Source organism: Harpia harpyja, unplaced genomic scaffold, assembly GCF_026419915.1.
Source record: "Harpia harpyja isolate bHarHar1 unplaced genomic scaffold, bHarHar1 primary haplotype scaffold_47a, whole genome shotgun sequence".
Classification (NCBI taxonomy): Eukaryota; Metazoa; Chordata; class Aves; order Accipitriformes; family Accipitridae; genus Harpia; species Harpia harpyja.
The window spans coordinates 1,073,667-1,091,552 of record NW_026293404.1 but is presented as its reverse complement, the minus strand read 5'-3'; the positions used below and the strand labels follow the sequence as shown (position 1 = coordinate 1,091,552).

Genomic DNA, 17,886 nt, shown 5'->3' with positions numbered 1-17,886 from the left:
ATTCTGGTGGGTGAAAGCCTTCTTGACAGCCCCAGCTGGGAAACCAGGCTGATGCTGGGACAAAGGGGTCCCTCACTGGAGCGCAGGTCTCTGACAGCTTCTCTCACAGATCCAGCGCTGGTCCCAGCTCTGTGCGTTATACCCCGACGGAAACGGCCAAAACAGCCAAGGACGCACTGCTTTTGGCCAAAATGTATTTTTTATTTACTCTAAAAAAGACTCATCTTCTGAGGTACAGTATCCCTGTTGGAACTGGTGACAGGGACACCAGAAGGGGTTAGGCTGAGGTGAGTCGAGAGAAATCAAATTGTCCACTGAAGAGGTATCGTTGGTGAAAGAGCAGCTGGGACAAGCGGGCAGAGGTGAGGGGTCTGCGCTTGCGCTCCTGTACAGCTGCGTGAGCTCTGCCACAAAAGGCCACGGTGATGGGCTGGAGCTGTTGTTGAAAGTCCCATTTTCTTGAGCAACCGCAACTTTTCTTGTTCCTGCTCCTGACTCTGCTTTGCCTTTATCTCTAGTTGGATCTTCACTTTTCCAGGCAGAGCCAGTATCAGCTTGTCCCAGTGCTGCTTCATCTCCCTGGCTCCTTCTGTAGAAATGGGTTTCAGAAAAGACTACTCATTGATAGGAATTAAGAGGCCAGGTAAAAAAAATCTTACAGCAGAAACCCCAGCAGAGTACTGCCAGCAGCTGCCTTGGCACTCCAGGATACTCTAACTGCAAATACCCCATTGCCAACTGCAGCAATAACTAACTCTGGGGAAAAGCCAACTCACGGGTCTCTCTTCCTCAGCCGTGAAATGACTATGCAAGATCCAACTAGCCCAGACAGCACCACAGCCAAGGCTACTGCAGTCACTGGGATATAGTACTTGTGCAGCAATTCGTGACCAGCAGCCTCAGACCTTCTCCCAGCATCTGCCCCTGCAGGAGAAAAGACAACGCCACACGTTACTGTGCTCTGCGCTATGGATAGTCTCACAGTGTGCTTCACATGCCCAAGAGATTTGTTTTTCAGTGGTTGGTGCCTCTGGCTCTGGTGTCTTAGCGCCAGAGGACAAGAAGGATCGCTTAAACTTCTCGGGGAGAAGAGCCCACGTGCCAGCGAGCAGTTGCACCAGCACTACCTGTCTGTTCCTCCGGGCTGCAGGCCAGGGCTGTGTGCTGGGGACCTGCAGTTCAACCAACGAACGGCACTGCGGGGGTAGAGCAGAAACGCTCCTGTTTTCCCAAGCGGACATCTCCTGAGCACTCCCCTTCAGGACGTCCCAGAGCCTGAAAGATGGGAGCCAGCCCACGGGCTATTGCCTTGCTCCTGCAGTGCCACCTGCTTGTCACCCCCGGCCCCGATGCACACGCTGCGGGGAAGGCTTGCCCCGGGAGAGCGTGGCGCAGGGCTGGGTTGTAGCCCTCAAATGGCCTCATGCCCAAAAGGGCAAAGTTCCTAAATTCCTGGGAACTGGGTGTGGCAGGAGGTGAGCAATCTCTAACCACGTCCAGAGAGGTCTAACAGCATCTCTCTGGCACGCTGCTGGCAATAACCTCCACACACCAGAGACGACAGTCATCCTCAGAGAGCCACTCCTGGCTTCTTTGACAACACCTTCTCTGCACTAACACTTCCAGGTTTGGCTGCTGACATGACGTGCAAGAGCGGGCTCCGGGGGAAGAGCCTGCAGGCACACAGGGATTCTGACTGGTGACACCGGATGACCACGGGACAGCAATTACCTGGCATGCCAGTCTCTTGCATTGCCTCTCTTTCTTCATCGGAGACTGGCACGGTGTGCCTGCTTCCCTTCTGAAAGGCCTCCTTCTGCACAGTCTTACGGTTGGTCTCTGTAGAAAGCAAGCGGGACAATTAGAGGCAACCATTCCTCATCAGGAAGACGATACCTTCACGAGGCAATACTCCCCAAATACATTAATAAAGCTTAGAAACAAAGCCTGGGCTTTTGGGAGTGCATCTAGTCCAAAGAATGTGACGTTCACAGCGAAAAAATTAAGCACATGACACTTTTCACTCTACCAATACAGACAGCAAAACCTGACCTGCTGGGAAACGGGAAATTGCACGTGTGATCTTCTTGTTCACATTACATGTACTGCATTTTTGGCAAACTGCAAGATGATGCTAAATTGCTTCCTTCAAAGAGGATGGGAAAAAGCCGCAGCCAGCTCAGCTGGGGAAAGAGGCCTTCTGAGAAGCACATCCCACCATGCCAACTCCAGCACACGGGAAGGGGAACAGACACACACGGTGGACTGAACCCCAAGCTCTTGCAACCATGTTCTGGGCACTTTCACAAGCGGCAGTGAAGTCCCCCAAAACAAGAGGAAACCACAGCCAAGTTTTCTGAAACACAACTAGAAATGGAGAGCTAAACCACCCAAGACTGAATTAACTGAACGATCCACTTAAGGCCGCCTTCAAGTGAGGTGTCCGGCCTCAAGCTGGGTGTCCGGCTGCGACCCGCCCCTGACCCCAAGGTGTCACCGAGAGTCCTCAGACATCAGGGAGAGCAAAGGGGCTGGACCAGGCTGTGAAGCCCGGGCTGCTCCAAACCCGGCCGGAGGATCAATCCTGCCTGCAGCCCAGGCAAAGCCTGCTGATCCCAGCGACCGAAAGCTGCTTGCGCATCGTCTCCACAAGCCAAGGGCCCTCTCCTCTCCAGCGACTGGCAGGGTGCTGGCCCCCTCATGGCTCATGAGCAATTAGCTCCTCCGCACGTGCCTCACACGCTCCGGGAGCAGCACCAACAGTCACACTCATCCTACCACAGCTATCAGTCTGCAGGCTGAACGTCAATCACAAACAAATGCCTGCAGAATCAGCATCTGCACCTGACTTCCAACATTAGGAAAGGGCAGCCAAGATTTCTTGGGACGTCATTCCTGCCTTGAACTTGCCCAGCCGCAAACTGGGCTGTGCATGAGCTGAACAGAAATTCAGCACACACTGGTTCCTGACATCTGGATACCAGCATCTGCACAAAGCAGCTCTGACCAGTAATGGTACAACTGGGGCAGCAGCTGCCTCTGGGACTCAGCCAGAACCACAACGGGTAGCAGACACTGTGCTGGACCATCTCTGTGGTTCATCAGCCCAGGCAAGGCATGAAATCGAGTGCCACTGCAGCGAGGTTCTGACTGATCCCTTCCTGCTGTGCAGGCTACAGCACGTCCACACATGAATCTAAAACCTCAGCTTCCCAAGCTGTACGGTTAACAGAGGGAAATACATTAACCAGGTGCTGCTTTCTCCAAGTCTTTCAGGATTTCCTTTGGAACTGCAGATATCTTTTGGGAATAGTTCCCTATTTTAGCTTTATACTTTTGTCTTTGAGGACATTAACAGGAAGTATGAAGGTAAATGTCACATGAATAAAATATTGAAAATGAGCGCTTATTCTGTCAAGTCAATAAAGACTGACTACTCACCCCTGGGATGCCAGCTGGGATTCAGCCCAGGATTCAGCCAAGGAGCTGGAAAAGCCCTCCGTCTGGCCACATCTGCAACCAAACACCCACGAGAAGTTACCATCACGTGTTCTGACCTACATCGTCATAACTGAGTAGCAGAACATGCAAGGGGATCACGTAATGTCACGGCATGCACATGCAGGTCTGTATTCTCACACCTGCAGAGGCACCTGGCTGACATTCGGACTTTGAGCTGGCAGCTCTCAAAGAAGTGAAAAGCCATGACGTACCCATGCGACCTGCCTGTGGGTCAGCCCTGAAACCCAGCCAGGAAGCTGGATAACCATCGCCTGCAGCCACATCTGTAAATGAACATAGGACAGAGCAGCTCCCGTGAAATACTTCAACATACTTCTTCAGATCTGAATGACAGTGAATGCAATTCAAACACAGGATTACTCCAGAGCACTCCTCTCTCCCTTCCACTCAGGAGCATCTTGCAAACATTTATCGGGTGCCTGCAGTGGCCACTAACCAGGCATGGAACTGTCGGGAGAAAGGACTCCCTGGAGCTCACACCAGCTCCAAGCTCAACCCCGACGTGCCCGCTGGCTTTGCGGCCAGCCCCAGAAGCAGTGCAGGGGCGGAGAGGCTGGCAAAGACAGTTTAGCAAGGCAGAGCGCCCCGGGGCACATCACTGAGCCAGACCCATTTCCCTCTCTGCTCTTCTGCGTGCCTGAGCATCAGCCAAGAAAGTAGTAAGCTAAATTTCACAGGAACAGAAAATTAAAATGTAAATGCTCATTCACTGAAGGGCCTTACCTGTGGGATCGCCCCAAGGCTCACGGACAGGCTCAAGTTGAGAAGTCAAGTAACCCCTGTCTCCACGGACAGCTGTAACCAAGCAGAGATGAAAAACGTTCCCATCGCATGTTGTGATCTACCTCTTCCTTAGTGACCCGCAGTGACTGGAAGGGGGTCAGGCAACAACACGGGACCCAGATGCGGGCTGAGACGTCCAAAGCTGCAGAGGGACCTGGCTGGGACCGGCAGCTTTCAAACCTCTGTCTCCAGCCCATGTGCAACACCCCTCAAGGACCAGATGGACAAACATACGGCCTCTCAGGGCCTTCTCACCAGACCTCTCACACACACAAAAGGAAGCCCACACTAAAGTGGGAGCATGTAGCCCCAGAGGAAAAAATGATCATTCGCGATTCTTACAGAGAAGAGCCTGCTGGCCATTGGAAGGCTGAACTACCACAACAAAACATTAACAAATAACAAACCAAATATTAAAAAATACAAAAGGCCAATAACAAATGAAGACTGAATACTTCTTACCTCTGGGATTCCCCCCAACCTCAGGAACAGGATTCCACTGAGCATCTTGATCAACATGGACTGCGGGAACCAAACAGGTAATCAAACACAGGTGTGGTGGTGCAGCCCCCTGAGCCACTCTGAGATCTCAGGATAAACCATGCATGCTTTGGGAAAACCCCCTATTGTGCTGTTATCTTGGTTGTAAGTGCAGCGCCTTTAGGGCACCAGGCAGCCCCTGGCCACCCCTGGCCCATCTGCTGCCCGAACTATGTATCAGAATGACTCAGCACAAACTGTGGCCAGAAGGTAAAATAATGACCAAAGCCAATCATCTCGAGACCCTATAAACAGCGATCCAAGACGAGACCTTTGGAGCTCTCTGGGACTGCAGCAGGCTGTGTGACCCAGCACCTCCCCTGAGCTGGGACGCCACCCAGGGTAGATTTTGCGAGGATTGAAAGATTGTCGTCTGTCGACGGTTTTGCGAGGACTTAAGGGCCTGATTGCACGAGCTTTACTGACCGTCCGTTGACGAATGCCGGTACATAAAAGCGAGTAATTCATGAAACTCATGAAAGGGAAATTTTAATCATAGGTTAACCTCTGTGTGTGGGGGGGGGGGGGGGCGGCATAAAATTTGGTTCAGAACTGTTGTATCTGTGCGTGTGCATTTGGAGTTTGGTTCGGAACTATTTGCCTGTCTCTGTGTGATTTGGTTCGGAACTATTTCGCCTGTCTGTGTGTGGTTCAGAACCGTCTTCTCCGTCTGTGCGCATGTGTGGTTTGATTTAACCTCCACCTGTGTGCAACCCTGCTGCAAGTTTCGGGCAATCCTTGCCATTTTTGAATCCTTAAGTCACAGATTTCATTGTAACAAATTCCATCCAATCACTCTGTTAAAGTGGCTGAGGAAGCCAACACCAACGAACTGGAGGAAAAAGCGATCGCCCACGCTTCTTGGGGACGAGAGCCTGTGAAAGGCTGCGCCAGCGCTAACCCCGCGTGTTCCTCCGGGCTGGGGACCTGCGGGTCATCCAAGGGGAGCAGGGCTGCAGGACTAGAGCAGAAATGCTCCCATTTTCCCGAGCGGATGAGTCCTGAGCACGCCCCTCCGGGACGTCCCCGAGGCTGAAGGCCAGACCCACGGCCCTGGGCACGGCTGCAGCCAGCCCGGGGAGAAGCGCTGCCACGGGCTGTCGCCTGGCTCCTGCAGCACCACTTACTCGCCACCCCCCGGCCCAACACACATACTGGGGGCAGACTGGGCCGGGCGGCAGAGAGGGCCCCGCAGGGACTCAGCGCCGGGTTTCTTACCCCGCACCGCCGCTCCCAGCTCCCCTGCTCGCCCAGAAAAACGCCCCCGAAGCAGCTGCAGCCCCTCTATGCCTCCCCACAGGGTGTCTGCCTGGCTCGCTCAGCCTGGCCCAGCTGCTCTCCCAGACCCAGCCCTAGCCCCCGGCCCCACTGCTGCCCCCGCTGAGGTGCGGTGGATGCCACGCTGCCCTGCTCGGAGCTGGGTGCTGGCCCCCTGCCCGCCTGCCTACCTGCTCCCTGCGCTCGCCTTGGAGCAGCCTGGGCGTCCCAGGCTTGCAGGGCCAGCAGGAGGAGGCAGGCGAGGACCACGGCCCCCCAGGCTCGCGCCATGCTGTTGCCGCTGCTGCCGCTGCTGCCACAGTGTTGCCCGCAGCTGGCGCAGCACAGCATGTCAAAGCGGGGCTCTGTGACCTCACAGCCCTGTCGGGCCACCCCCTCCGCCAGGCCTCCCCAGCACAGCCCCGCTGCCAGGGCATTACTGAATCGGCACACTATGGCATCTCCTGGTTCTACACGAGTGTGGAAGAATCATAGAATTATAGAATCATTTAGGTTGGAAAAGACCTTCAAGATCATCGAGTCCAACCATCAACCATGCCCACTAAACCATGTCCTGAAGTACGCTGTCCACTCGCTTTTTGAATACCTCCAGGGATGGTGACTCGACCACTTCCCTGGGCAGCCTATTCCAATGTTTGACAATCCTCTCAGTAAAAAAATTTTTCCTAATATCTAACCCAAATCTCCCTTGCCTCAACTTGAGGCCATTTCCTCTTGTCCTATCTCCAGCCACCTGACAGAAGAGACCAACACCCACCTCACTACAACCCCCCTTCAGGTAGTTGTAGAGAGTGATAAGGTCTCCCCTCAGCCTCCCCTTTTCTAGACTAAACAGCCCCAGGTCCCTCAGCCCCTCCTCATAAGACTTGTGCTCCAGGCCCCTCACCAACTTGGTTGCCCTTCTCTGGACACGCTCCAGCAACTCAATGTCTTTCCTGTAGTGAGGGGCCCAAAACTGAACACAGTACTCGAGGTGCGGCCTCACCAGTGCCGAGTACAGGGGAACAATCACCTCCCTGCTTCTGCTGGCCACACTATTTCTGATACAGGCCAGGATGCCGTTGGCCTTCTTGGCCACCTGGGCACACTGCTGGCTCATACTCAGCCGGCTGTCAACCAGCACCCCCGGGTCTTTCTCTGCCGGGCACCTTTCCAGCCGCTCTTCCCCAAGCCTGTAGCGCTGCATGGGGTTGCTGTGACCGAAGTGCAGGACCCAGCACTTGGCCTTGTTGAACTTCATACGATTGGCCTCAGCCCATCGATCCAGCCTGTCCAGATCTCTCTGTAGAGCCTCCCTACCCTCAAGCAGATCGACCCTGCCTCCCAACCTGGTGTTGTCTGCAAACTTGCTGAGGGTGCACTCAATCCCCTCATCCAAATCATCGATAAAGATATTAAACAGAACAGGGCCCAACACCGAGCCCTGGGGAACACCACTTGTGACCCGCCGCCAGCTGGATTTCACCCCATTCACCACAACCCTCTGGGCTCGGCCATCCAGCCAGTTTTTCACCCAGTGAAAAAGACCCACTTATCCAGGCCACGAGATGCCAGCTTCTCAAGGAGTGTGCCATGAGAGACAGTGTCAAAGGCCTTGCTGAAGTCTAGGAAAATAACATCGACAGCCTTTCCCTCATCCACTAGGCGGGTCACCTGGTCATAGAAGGAGATCAGGTTGGTCAAGCAGGACCTGCCTTTCGTAAACCCATGCTGAGTGGGCCTGATCCCCTTCTTATCCTGGACTTGCCATGAGAGTGCTCTCCAGACAAACCATTCCATAATCTTCCCCGGTACCGAGGTCAGGCTGACAGGCCTGTAGTTCCCCGGATCCTCCCTCCGACCCTTCTTGTAAATGGGAGTCACATTGGCAAGCCTCCAGTCCCCTGGGACCTCCCCTGTTGACCAGGAACGCTGACAGATGATAGGGAGTGGCTTGGCAAGGACCTCTGCCAGTTCCCTCAGTACTCTTGGATGGATCCCATCAGGTCCCATAGATTTGTGAGTGTCCAGATGGCGTAGTAGGTCCCTAACTATTTCCTCCTGGATTAAGGGGGGTATGTCATGCTCTTCATCCTTACCTTCCAGCTCACGGGGTGGAGTACCCTGAGGATGACTGGACTCACTATTAAAGACTGAGGCAAAGAAGGCATTAAGTACCTCGGCCTTTTCCTCATCACTGGTTGCTACATTCCCTTCTGTATCCATTAAAGGAAAGATATTCTCCTTGGGATTCTTTCTACTGTTAACATATTTGTAAAAACATTTTTTGTTGTCCCTTACGATAGTGGCCAGATTTAGTTCTAGCTGAGCTTCTGCCTTTCTAATTTTCTCTCTGTATGATCTAACAAGATCCCTGTACTCCTCCCAAGTTGCCCGCCCTTTCCTCCAGAGATGATAAACTCTCCTTTTTTTCTTGAGTCCTAGCAAAAGCTCCCCGTTCAGCCAGGCCGGTCGTTTTCCTCGGCGGTTCGACCTGCGGCACATGGGAATAGCCTGGTCCTGAGCCATTAAGATTTCCTTCTTAAAGAATGTCCATCCCTCCTGGACCCCTTTGCCCTTCAGGACCGTCTCCCAAGGGACTCTCTCAACCAGTGCCTTGAAGAGGCCAAAGTTAGCCCTCCGCAAGTCCATAGTGGTGGTTTTGCTGAACACCTTCCTTACCTCACCAAGAATTGAGAATTCTATCATTTCACGGTCGCTAAGCCCAAGACGGCCTCCGACCATCACACCTCCCACCAGTCCTTCCCTGTTCGTAAACAACAGATCTAGCAAGGCTCCTCCCCTGGTTGGCTCACCCACCAGCTGTGTCAGGAAGTTATCTTCCACACACTCCAGGAACCTCCTAGATTGTTTACTCACTGCTGTGTTGTATTTCCAGCAGATGTCTGGAAAGTTGAAGTCCCCCACGAGAACAAGGGCACACGATTCTGAGACTACTGCCAGCCGCTTGTAGAACGATTCATCCGTCTCTTCAACCTGGTCGGGTGGTCTATAACAGACTCCCAGCACAATATCTGCCTTATTGGCCTTCCCTCTCATCCTCACCCATAAGCACTCCACCTTGTCATCAGAATCGTGTAGCTCTGTACAGTCAAAACATTCCCTAACATAGAAAGCCACCCCACCACCTCTTCTACCTTGTCTATCCCTTCTGAAGAGCTTGTAGCCATCCGTTGCAGCACTCCAGTCATGGGAGTCGTCCCACCATGTTTCCATGATGGCGACTAAGTCATATCTATCCTGCTGCACGATGGCTTCCAGCTCCTCCTGTTTATTGCCCATGCTGCGTGCATTGGCATAGATGCATTTGAGTTGGGTTATCGAATCCACCCCTAACATCGGCATGCTGCCCCCAGGCTCATCTCTGGTGCACCTAGTTTTATCCCTTACCCCCTTCGAACCTAGTTTAAAGCTCTTTCTATGAGCCCCGCCATCTCACGAGCAAGGATTCTTTTACTCCTTTGAGATAGCTGGACACCATCTGTCGCTAGCAAGACCGGTGCTGTGTAAACCTCCCCATGATCAAAAAATCCAAAATTCCACCGATGGCACCAGCCTCTGAGCCACGTATTAACCAGGTGTCTTTTCCTGTTCCTTTCAGTGTATTTCCCTGCCACTGAAGGGATTGAGGAAAACACTACCTGTGCTCCCGATCCTTCCACTAATCGTCCCAGTGCCCTGAAGTCCCTTTTGATTGCCTTTGGATTTCTCTCTGCAATCTCATCACTGCCAACCTGCACAACCAGCAATGGGTAATAATCAGAGGTCCGAACCAGACCAGGGAGTTTCCTGGTAATGTCTTTTACCCGGGCCCCAGGGAGGCAGCAGACTTCCCTGTGCGATGGGTCAGGTCTGCATATTGGGCCCTCTGTCCCCCTCAAAAGAGAATCGCCTACGACAATTACCCTCCTTTTTCTTTTTTCAGAGGCTGTGAGAATGCATGGGGCTGCCTGACTGGGCCTAGGCACCTCCCTGGATAGGGCTTCATCTACACCCTGATCTTCACTGGCCTGGTCCTCAAGTTCCAGAGCCCCATACCTGTTGTGTAGGGGCATGGGGGAAGGTGAAGGAGACCAGGAGCGGATTCGCCTGCCTCCCCGAGCAGGGACCTGGCTCCATTCCCCTCCATCTCTTAGGTCCCCTCCTGCCTGGTGGCAGGAGGGCAGGGGAACCTCCGCTTCTTGTGGAGCCTCCATCTGCTGCCTCTGCCTCAGGGATGGTAGGGTGTGGGCCCACCAATCTATCTCCCTCTCACGCTCCCTGATACTCCTCAACCTTTCCACTTCCTCCTTCAGCTCTGCCACCAGGCTGAGTAGATCATCCACCTGGTCACACCTCACACAAGAGGTGTCCCTGCTGACCTCTGACATCAGCGATAGACTCAGGCACTCCCTGCAGCCAGAGACCTGGACAGCTGCATGTTTACATGGGAGCTCTGTCTGCGTCGCCACATTTTTCCTAGCAATGGCTTTCACCTGAGTGGCAACCATACCTGGGTCTCCCTCTGGGCCGACACCCACCACTTGAGTAGCCTTCTCGAGCTGGGAAGAAGGGGGCTGCGCCCTACCTGCACTCCCTGCCTGTGCGAACTGCCGCGCCACGCCCTTTCTGATGCGCCACGCCCTGTTCGCCATGCTCCTGGTCGCTGGCGCTCCTTAGGGCCGTTCAAATCTCCCGCGGTTGCCCATGGCAATGCCCACGCCGCGTCAGCCTCTCTCGCCAGAGCCGCCGGCTCTGGACGGGTCCCTCCGCTCTTCCCCAGCACTCCTGGGCCTCGGGAACCTCCCAGTCCGCCTCAATCTAGCGCTTAGCCGCCGACTTACCGTTGCGTCTGCCGGCCTCGCCGCTGACTGAATGAAGAAGCAGCAGTGGAGGAGGGCGGACCTATCTGGGGAGGCAGCACAGCATCTAGGAGCACACAGGCACTCAGGTCTTGCTTCCCAGAAATCGGTCAAGACCAAGAGCTCCACAGGAAGACTGCATAAAAAAGCCAACTGCAAGTGCTTTTACTTGCCACCAACTCCTGTGCAGCATCCTGAGGAGCAAGAAGCGCAGAACAAGAAACCTTCCTTCAAGTGAAGGCCCGCAGCCTGCTGTTTGAGCAAGAGGCAGAGAGCACCAGCTGAGAACAACCTCTGCTTTAACTACACCTAGCTCTGCCACCTACACAAGGAGACCAGCTCCTAATGATCCCTAGCCCTAAAACCACAGATCTTCCCTAGGGCAATGCTAAGGAAATACCCGAGCACAGGGACACCTGGTCATTCAGTTTAAGCTGATGGGGAGGACAGAGGACTAGAAGGAGAACACTAAGATGAGGGAGAAGACTGAGGAGCCGAGAAAGAAAGGCTAGAGAGATGGAGAAGTCAAACAGGGACGAGGTGCCCTGCAGAGAGGAGGAGGAAGACAAAGTAGGGGTGAGGAGCAGGACAGAGAGATGGGGACAGAAAGAGGGAGAAGGAAGGGGAGACAGACAGGGACAGGGAGTAGGACGTACAGACGGAGAGAGAAAACGAAGGACAGGGAGAAAGACAAAGGGACTGAGAAATAAAGAGAGGGTCAGATTTGGACAAAGAGACCGAGAAGGGGGGGAAAAGAGCAAGGGGCTGGAGGACAGAGACAGAGGAAGAGGACAAGAGGGCTGAGAAGCAGGAAAGAGGAAGAGAGGACAAATTAAAGGGAGAGCCAGCCGGACAGCGGTGTATAGCAAGAAACGATGGGACAGGCAGCAGGACAGAGAAATAAAGACAGAAAAGATGGGGGCAGGGAGCAGGACAGAGGTGGAGAGAGAAGCAGCAGGGACAGAGGGATAGAGAGAAGAAAAAGACAAGAAGAAGGGGGGGGACAGGGCAAGACGGTAACAGGGAGCAGTAAGTACATGGATCATCAGAGAAAGAAGACAGGGACAGGGAGCAGGACAAGGCGATACAGAGAGAGAAAAAAGGGACAGGGAGGAAGGACAAAGAGAAAGAGAGGCAAAAAAAAAGAGACAGGGAGCAGGACAGGGAGGCAAAAAAGCCGGGGTTGGGCAGCAGGACAGAGATGGAGAGAGAAATAACAGTGACAGGGAGCAGGAGAGAGTGACTAAGAGAGGGCAAAACCTGAAGAGGGAGCAGGACACAAAGGTAGAGGACAGGGGGAAGACTCGGGGAGAAGAACAGAGAACCAGAGAGAGAATGAGAGGAGTAGGGAGCAGGACAGAGAGATGGAGCAGAAGGGGGAAAAGATGGGCGGCAGAACAAAAGGAAAGAGAGACAAGGACAGGGGCGGGGAGCAGGACAAAGGGGTGGAAGAGGCAACAACTAGCGATGTGCTGCAGGACTGAGATGGAGGAAGTAAAAAATAGACAAAGGGGGCAGGCCAGAGTGACAGGGACAGAAAAAAGCAACAGGGAGCAGGACAGCACGGGAGGAAAAACCAACCGTGATGGGCAGCAGGACAGAGAGATGGAGAAAAGAAAAATACTGCGCAAGAGAGAGGGGAAAGAAGGGACAGACAGGGGGATATAGTGAGAAAGGATGGGCCAGGGAACAGGACAGAAAGACAGAAAAGATGGGGACAAGAAAAAGGACAGAGGGACAGCAAGAGCAAAAAAAGGGACAGCGGTCTGGACAGAGATGGAAAAAGAAGCAGCAGGGAAAGAGGAAGAGAGGCAGAAAGAGGGAGAGGGGGCAGGAGAGAGAAAGAAAAATAAGGACTGGGGGCAGGATAGAGATTGCAAAAAAAGCCTGGGGTGGGCAGCAAGATGGAGAGGGAGCAAAAAGGAATAGGGGCAGGGAGCAGGACAGAAGGATATAGTGAGAAACACTGGGGCAGGGAGCAGGCCAGAGCGCCAGACAAGAATGACGACAAAGAGAAAGACAGGGACGGTGAGCAGCACGGAAGGATGGAGAAAGCAAAAGCAGTATCAGGAGCCCTGCAGGGAGGTGGAAGAAGGGAAAAAACCCCAAAGTGTCAGGGAGCAGCAGAGAGGGACAGAGAGATAAGAGATGGACAGGAAGAAGGACAGGGGCAGTGGCATAGAGAATGAAAAAAGACAGGGATGAGCAGGACAGAGCGACAGAGAGAAAGAAAGAGAAGCAGAAGGACGGGGGGGTGGGGCAGGCGGATAAGGACACGGAGCGGGACATACTAGCAGAGAGAGACAAAGGACAAGGAACAGGCCAGAGAGACTGTGAAAATCAGAGCGCGATGCAGATCTGGACAAAGAGTCAGAGAAGACAACAACAGCAACGGGCTGCAGGGCAGAGAGAGAGGAAGAAAAAACCAGAGGGGCAGGGAGGAGGAGAGAGGGACAGCAAGGAACCAAAAGGGACAAGGAGAGCAAAAGAGAAAGAGGGACCTGGAGAAAAGAGAGGGACAGGGAGCAGGACACAAAAATAGAGATAGGGGAAGAGGTACAGGGGAAGTGAGAAAAAAATTACACAGAGAGAAAGGGGAGGGGGCAGGGAAGTACTGAGGGGCGCAGAAGAGGGGTGACATGGCCCCAAGGGCCTGGGACTCACCGGAGCGCTGACTCTCTGCATTACCAGGCAAACTTTACAGTTCTGGCACTTCCTTCTCTGTCTGTGTGTCCTTTCCTGCCTTCCCCTTCTGCAGCTCCAGTCACTTGCCTGTCCTCCACCTAAGAGAACGCGTTAGTGTCTGACAGCGTGAGGCTTCCTAGATACACAGCCACCCACTACGGGGCCGCCCTATATTTGCCATTGCATATACAGAGCCCACGGTGCACGTTGGTGATCTGGTCTGCCGAGGACTACGCAGAGGGATCCCTCCTCCCCCGCAGAGGTCTGCCCTCTTGCTTGCAGCTGGAGAGAGACAGAGGGCCAGCCGTCCTCATTCTCCAGCTGCTTCACCTTCTTCTGATTTCTTTGGCTTCAGCCGCAGCAGCTCCTCGCCAAAGGCAGCAAGCATCCACCCGCCACCAGGAGAACACAGCCAGAGACAGTCCACCTGGCACACCTCAGCCAGATGCAGTCAACGGACACCTGAGCCCTCAGTGTGGCCTCTGGGAGAGGGAAAGCAGCAGCAGCTTCGGTTCCTGCAGCCGGCCCCAGGCTGGAGCCCCTCCTGCTGCAGGAGCTCCTGTAGACACCGCTCCTGTTGCAAATATTTTGATAAAGAAATTAAAATTTGATTATATAAAAGAGTTTGGTTTGATTAAGAAGTAGAAAATTGTGAAGCATAGGTATGGGAGTGTTAAGTTTGAAATGTAGTCGTAGGAACTTAGGAACTTTAGAAAACGTACTATGTGTAACCATAAGAATTCAAGTAGTGTCTAAAATCAGTTCACCACAGAAACTTTGACAAAGATTTGTTGATTTGTAGTGTTTTGTTTTAAGAAACTAAGGAAACCAGTATGGACACCAATTTGCTGCTTGGAAACCCCTTACCCTTCCCACCTCGATCTAATTATCGAGGATTGCAATCAGTAGAGTTAAGTGAGATTAACCAATGATTGTTTGAACATGAGAATATTAATAAGATGGTGTGACTGAAGGACCAATTATTAGAAAGGTTATATTTAAGAATAGACATAGTATGCACTTTTATGTAAACTAATATAGATGACGGTGAGAATCGTACCGCGCAGAATCCCCCAAGAGGTCAAGAAGCGGACAAGTGAGGAAGACTATGGAAGACCACCAGAGGGCTCCTGAAGACCACCAGAGACCTTCACTGCGCCTGCGTGAAGAGACGTTTAGATATGCTAATGATTTATCGGAAAGTTAATGCTTATGTATAGCATTTTCCAGAAGCTTAGCGACTATGTATAAGAGGTGTGTATTTAACCTGCACACTTAGACTAGACAGGTGCACACGGTAGGTGGAGCGATCCCCCGTGTGCCCAGCGCTGCAATAAAGGAGTGCCCGCTTCTTACCTTCTCACTGCTGTGAAGGAGTTTTAGTCCGGATTTCGGTAACACTCCTTCCCCGCACCCGCCTTAGCCGAGGCCCGAGGGCACCCGAGGCCCGGCTCGCTGCTGCCAGGACAGGCCGTGGGGCGGCCTGGGGCGGCGGGACAGGCCTCAGGGGAGGTGCTGGGGGCGGCTCAGGGGGGCTCTGGCAGTCGGGGCGCCCGCTGCCTGTGCCCGGTGGCGGCTCCGGCTCCGGCTCCGGCTCCGGCTCCTTCCCCTCCCCAGCTCCCGGGTCCCTGCCGGGGCTGCCCCGGCCGGGCCCGGCTCCAGCCGAGCGGGGAGCGGGCAGCGGGCAGGAGACACCCCCGCGCCCGCCCAAGGGCCTCGCTCGCCTCACGGGCAGCCCCAGCCCTCCCCTCAGCCGGGCCGCAGCCGCAGCAGAGACTGCAGAGACCAACATGGCCGCCCGGCAGCCCCGCAGGCCCCAGGACTACAGCTCCCAGCATGCCCCGGGAACCACCGGGGCCCCCGGCAGCCCCGCAGGCCCCAGGACTACAGCTCCCAGCATGCCCCGGGGCGCTCCTGCGGCGGGCTGACCCTGGCAGGACGCCAGGGGCCCCCCAGAGCCGCCCTGTCACTGCCCCCCCTCAGCGGGAAGCGGGAGAGAAAAGAGAACGAAGGGCTCGTGGGTCGAGAGGAGGACAGGGAGATCGCTCAGCAGTTACCGTCGCGGGCAAAACGGACTCGGCCTGGGGAAAGGAACGTAATGTAGCGCCAGCCGAACCAGAGCAGGGTCCTGAGGAATAAAGCCAGCTCTTAACAACCCCTTCCCCAGGCGTGTCAACCCACCACAGCCTGATCCGCAGGTGTGGGGGTGCTTTGCCTCTGTCCTGGCCCCGATCCAGTCTTTTGGGGGTGCCTGTGATACCGAAAAGCCGGTTGAAGAAACTCTCTAAGGCTCGTCTTGGGGTTTTAGAAAGCAGGCATTCTGTATTGCAGCGCTGGATGCACGGGGGATGGTTCCACCTAGCGTGCATACCACAGCTTTAGCACTAACAGGTTATACAGAATAACTAACTGCATATGAATCAGATTAGTATACGTATACATAAAAATAATTGCAACGGATTATCTCAGGACTGCCTACATCCGATCACGCGCAGTGAAGGGTCCATTTGAGTGGAAGGGCTGCTTTTGCGACCACCGACCCATTTGAAGTTCTTGTTGGCTGTCCTTGAAGTCTTTATTCTTGACCTTGTTCTTTGACCTTGAAGCTTAACGCAGCTTCAGTCACGTGTGGTCAGTTTCAACATTGTTCCCATCTAGCGTACAGGAACATCTAGTCATAAGAGCAAAGAACTGCAAAACTTATGAGTAACTACCTCTACTGGTTAATTGCTTGGCTATCCTTTTGTCTGTTGTTTCAATCATAGTGTTAGTATAAGATTTCTAATCATTATTTACCAAATCTCACTTTTACAGTCACCTAGCAGCAAACCAGTTTCCACGGCTGGTACAAAATATTAAAACCATCAAACTATTTAGGCATACCATACAGAATGTATGGAAATATGCTATCACCTGGCCCCTGCATGGGCTGCGATCTGTGAGGTTTGGGGTTCCCTGCCCCGCCCTGGCCGTGGCCCGTGGGGATTTCAGGCTGCCTCGTGCCTGTCGTGGCCCTGACCAGCGAGGTGTGGGGTTCTTCACCCCCGTCGTGGCCACTACGAGTGCAGTTTGGGGGCACCCTACCCCTGTCCTGGCCCTGATCTGTGGTGGTTGGGGGATCCTTGCCCCTGTCCTGGCCCTGAACCTTGGGGTTCGGGGTTTCGTGGCCCGCTCCCTTCCCCAAAGCAACTTGGCTTGGGGGTGCCCTGCTCCTGTTCTGGACCTGACCCACTGTCTGGGCCGTTACCTGTGGGGTTTGGGGGTTCTTGGCCCTTGTTCTGACCCTCTCCGTTGGGGTTAGTTGGTGCCTTGCCCTGTCATGGCCATCACCCACCCGTGTTGTTTGGGGGTGCCCTGCCCCAGTCCTGGCCCTGACCTGTGTGGTTTGGGGGTGCCCTGCCCCAGTCCTGGCCCTGACCTGTGCGGTTTGGATGTTTCTTGCCCCTGTCCTGGCACTGACTCATGGGTTTGGGGCTCTCTACCCCTGCCATGGCGGTGACCCACGGGGTTTGGGCTTTCCCTGCACCGGTCCTGGCCCTGACCCGTGGGGTTTGGGGTGCCCTGTCCCTGTCTGGTCCATGACCTGCAGGGTTTGCAGTTGTCCTGCCCCTGTCCTAGACCTGACCCGCGGGGTTTGGGGGTCCCCTGCCCCTTTCCTGACCCGGGACCACACAGTCCCTAGCTTCCTGTTTAGGGCCTGAACATACTTTTTGGAGCATGGCAGGATGAAACCTCAATTTCTGCATGTCCAAAAAAAAATACATCCAAAAACTTGTTACTTTATGTACAACATCAGTTTCTATATGTCCAAACAAAAATACATCCCAAAAATTGTTACTTTCTGTACACCAATTTTTTTTTTAATTTTTTCCAAATTGACAATGAATTTTAAACCTGATTTTTCACCTATTTTACTACCAACCACCTGTTGCCCCCCCCTCCATCCCCAACAGGATTTTTACCAACAGATCCAAGATTTGTGTCTTGTTTGGCAGAATTTGGGCCAAAAAGAAAGATGAGAACCTGGTGCTGGGGAGCCAGGAGTTGCACTTTTCTGGGACTGGCATGGGGCCTGCACTGAGGCTTTGCTGCTTGACTTGTAATTAAAGCTCTGAAATTTAAGGACGATCTTTTAACTGCTCGCTGCCCACCACCAAACATTAATTTTACTATTTTTCAATAGCAAAACCCAGCAGTTTTAAGTCAGAGCTGACCCCAGTTGTCAGAGCAGGGCTGC

General features: G+C 53.8%; 1 protein-coding gene and 1 long non-coding RNA gene across 2 annotated transcripts; one reads left to right on the top strand and one right to left on the bottom strand.

The window, feature by feature from the left end:
• Positions 1-204: 204 nt before the first annotated feature.
• LOC128138469 (uncharacterized) lies at positions 205-6,561 on the bottom strand. The gene is made up of 8 exons (XM_052779721.1): positions 6,294-6,561; positions 4,768-4,827; positions 4,246-4,317; positions 3,714-3,785; positions 3,442-3,513; positions 1,732-1,839; positions 777-924; positions 205-589 (listed from the first exon to the last, which is right to left on the bottom strand). The coding sequence occupies exons 1-8, from the start codon at positions 6,451-6,453 to the stop codon at positions 205-207; spliced, it is 1,077 nt and encodes a 358-aa protein (XP_052635681.1). The 5' UTR covers positions 6,454-6,561.
• A 6,934-nt stretch (positions 6,562-13,495) lies between these two features.
• Positions 13,496-15,458, top strand: LOC128138479 (uncharacterized). The gene is made up of 3 exons (XR_008234026.1): positions 13,496-13,911; positions 14,005-14,210; positions 15,385-15,458. It is a non-coding gene; the product is annotated as an uncharacterized LOC128138479 (long non-coding RNA).
• Positions 15,459-17,886: the final 2,428 nt, after the last annotated feature.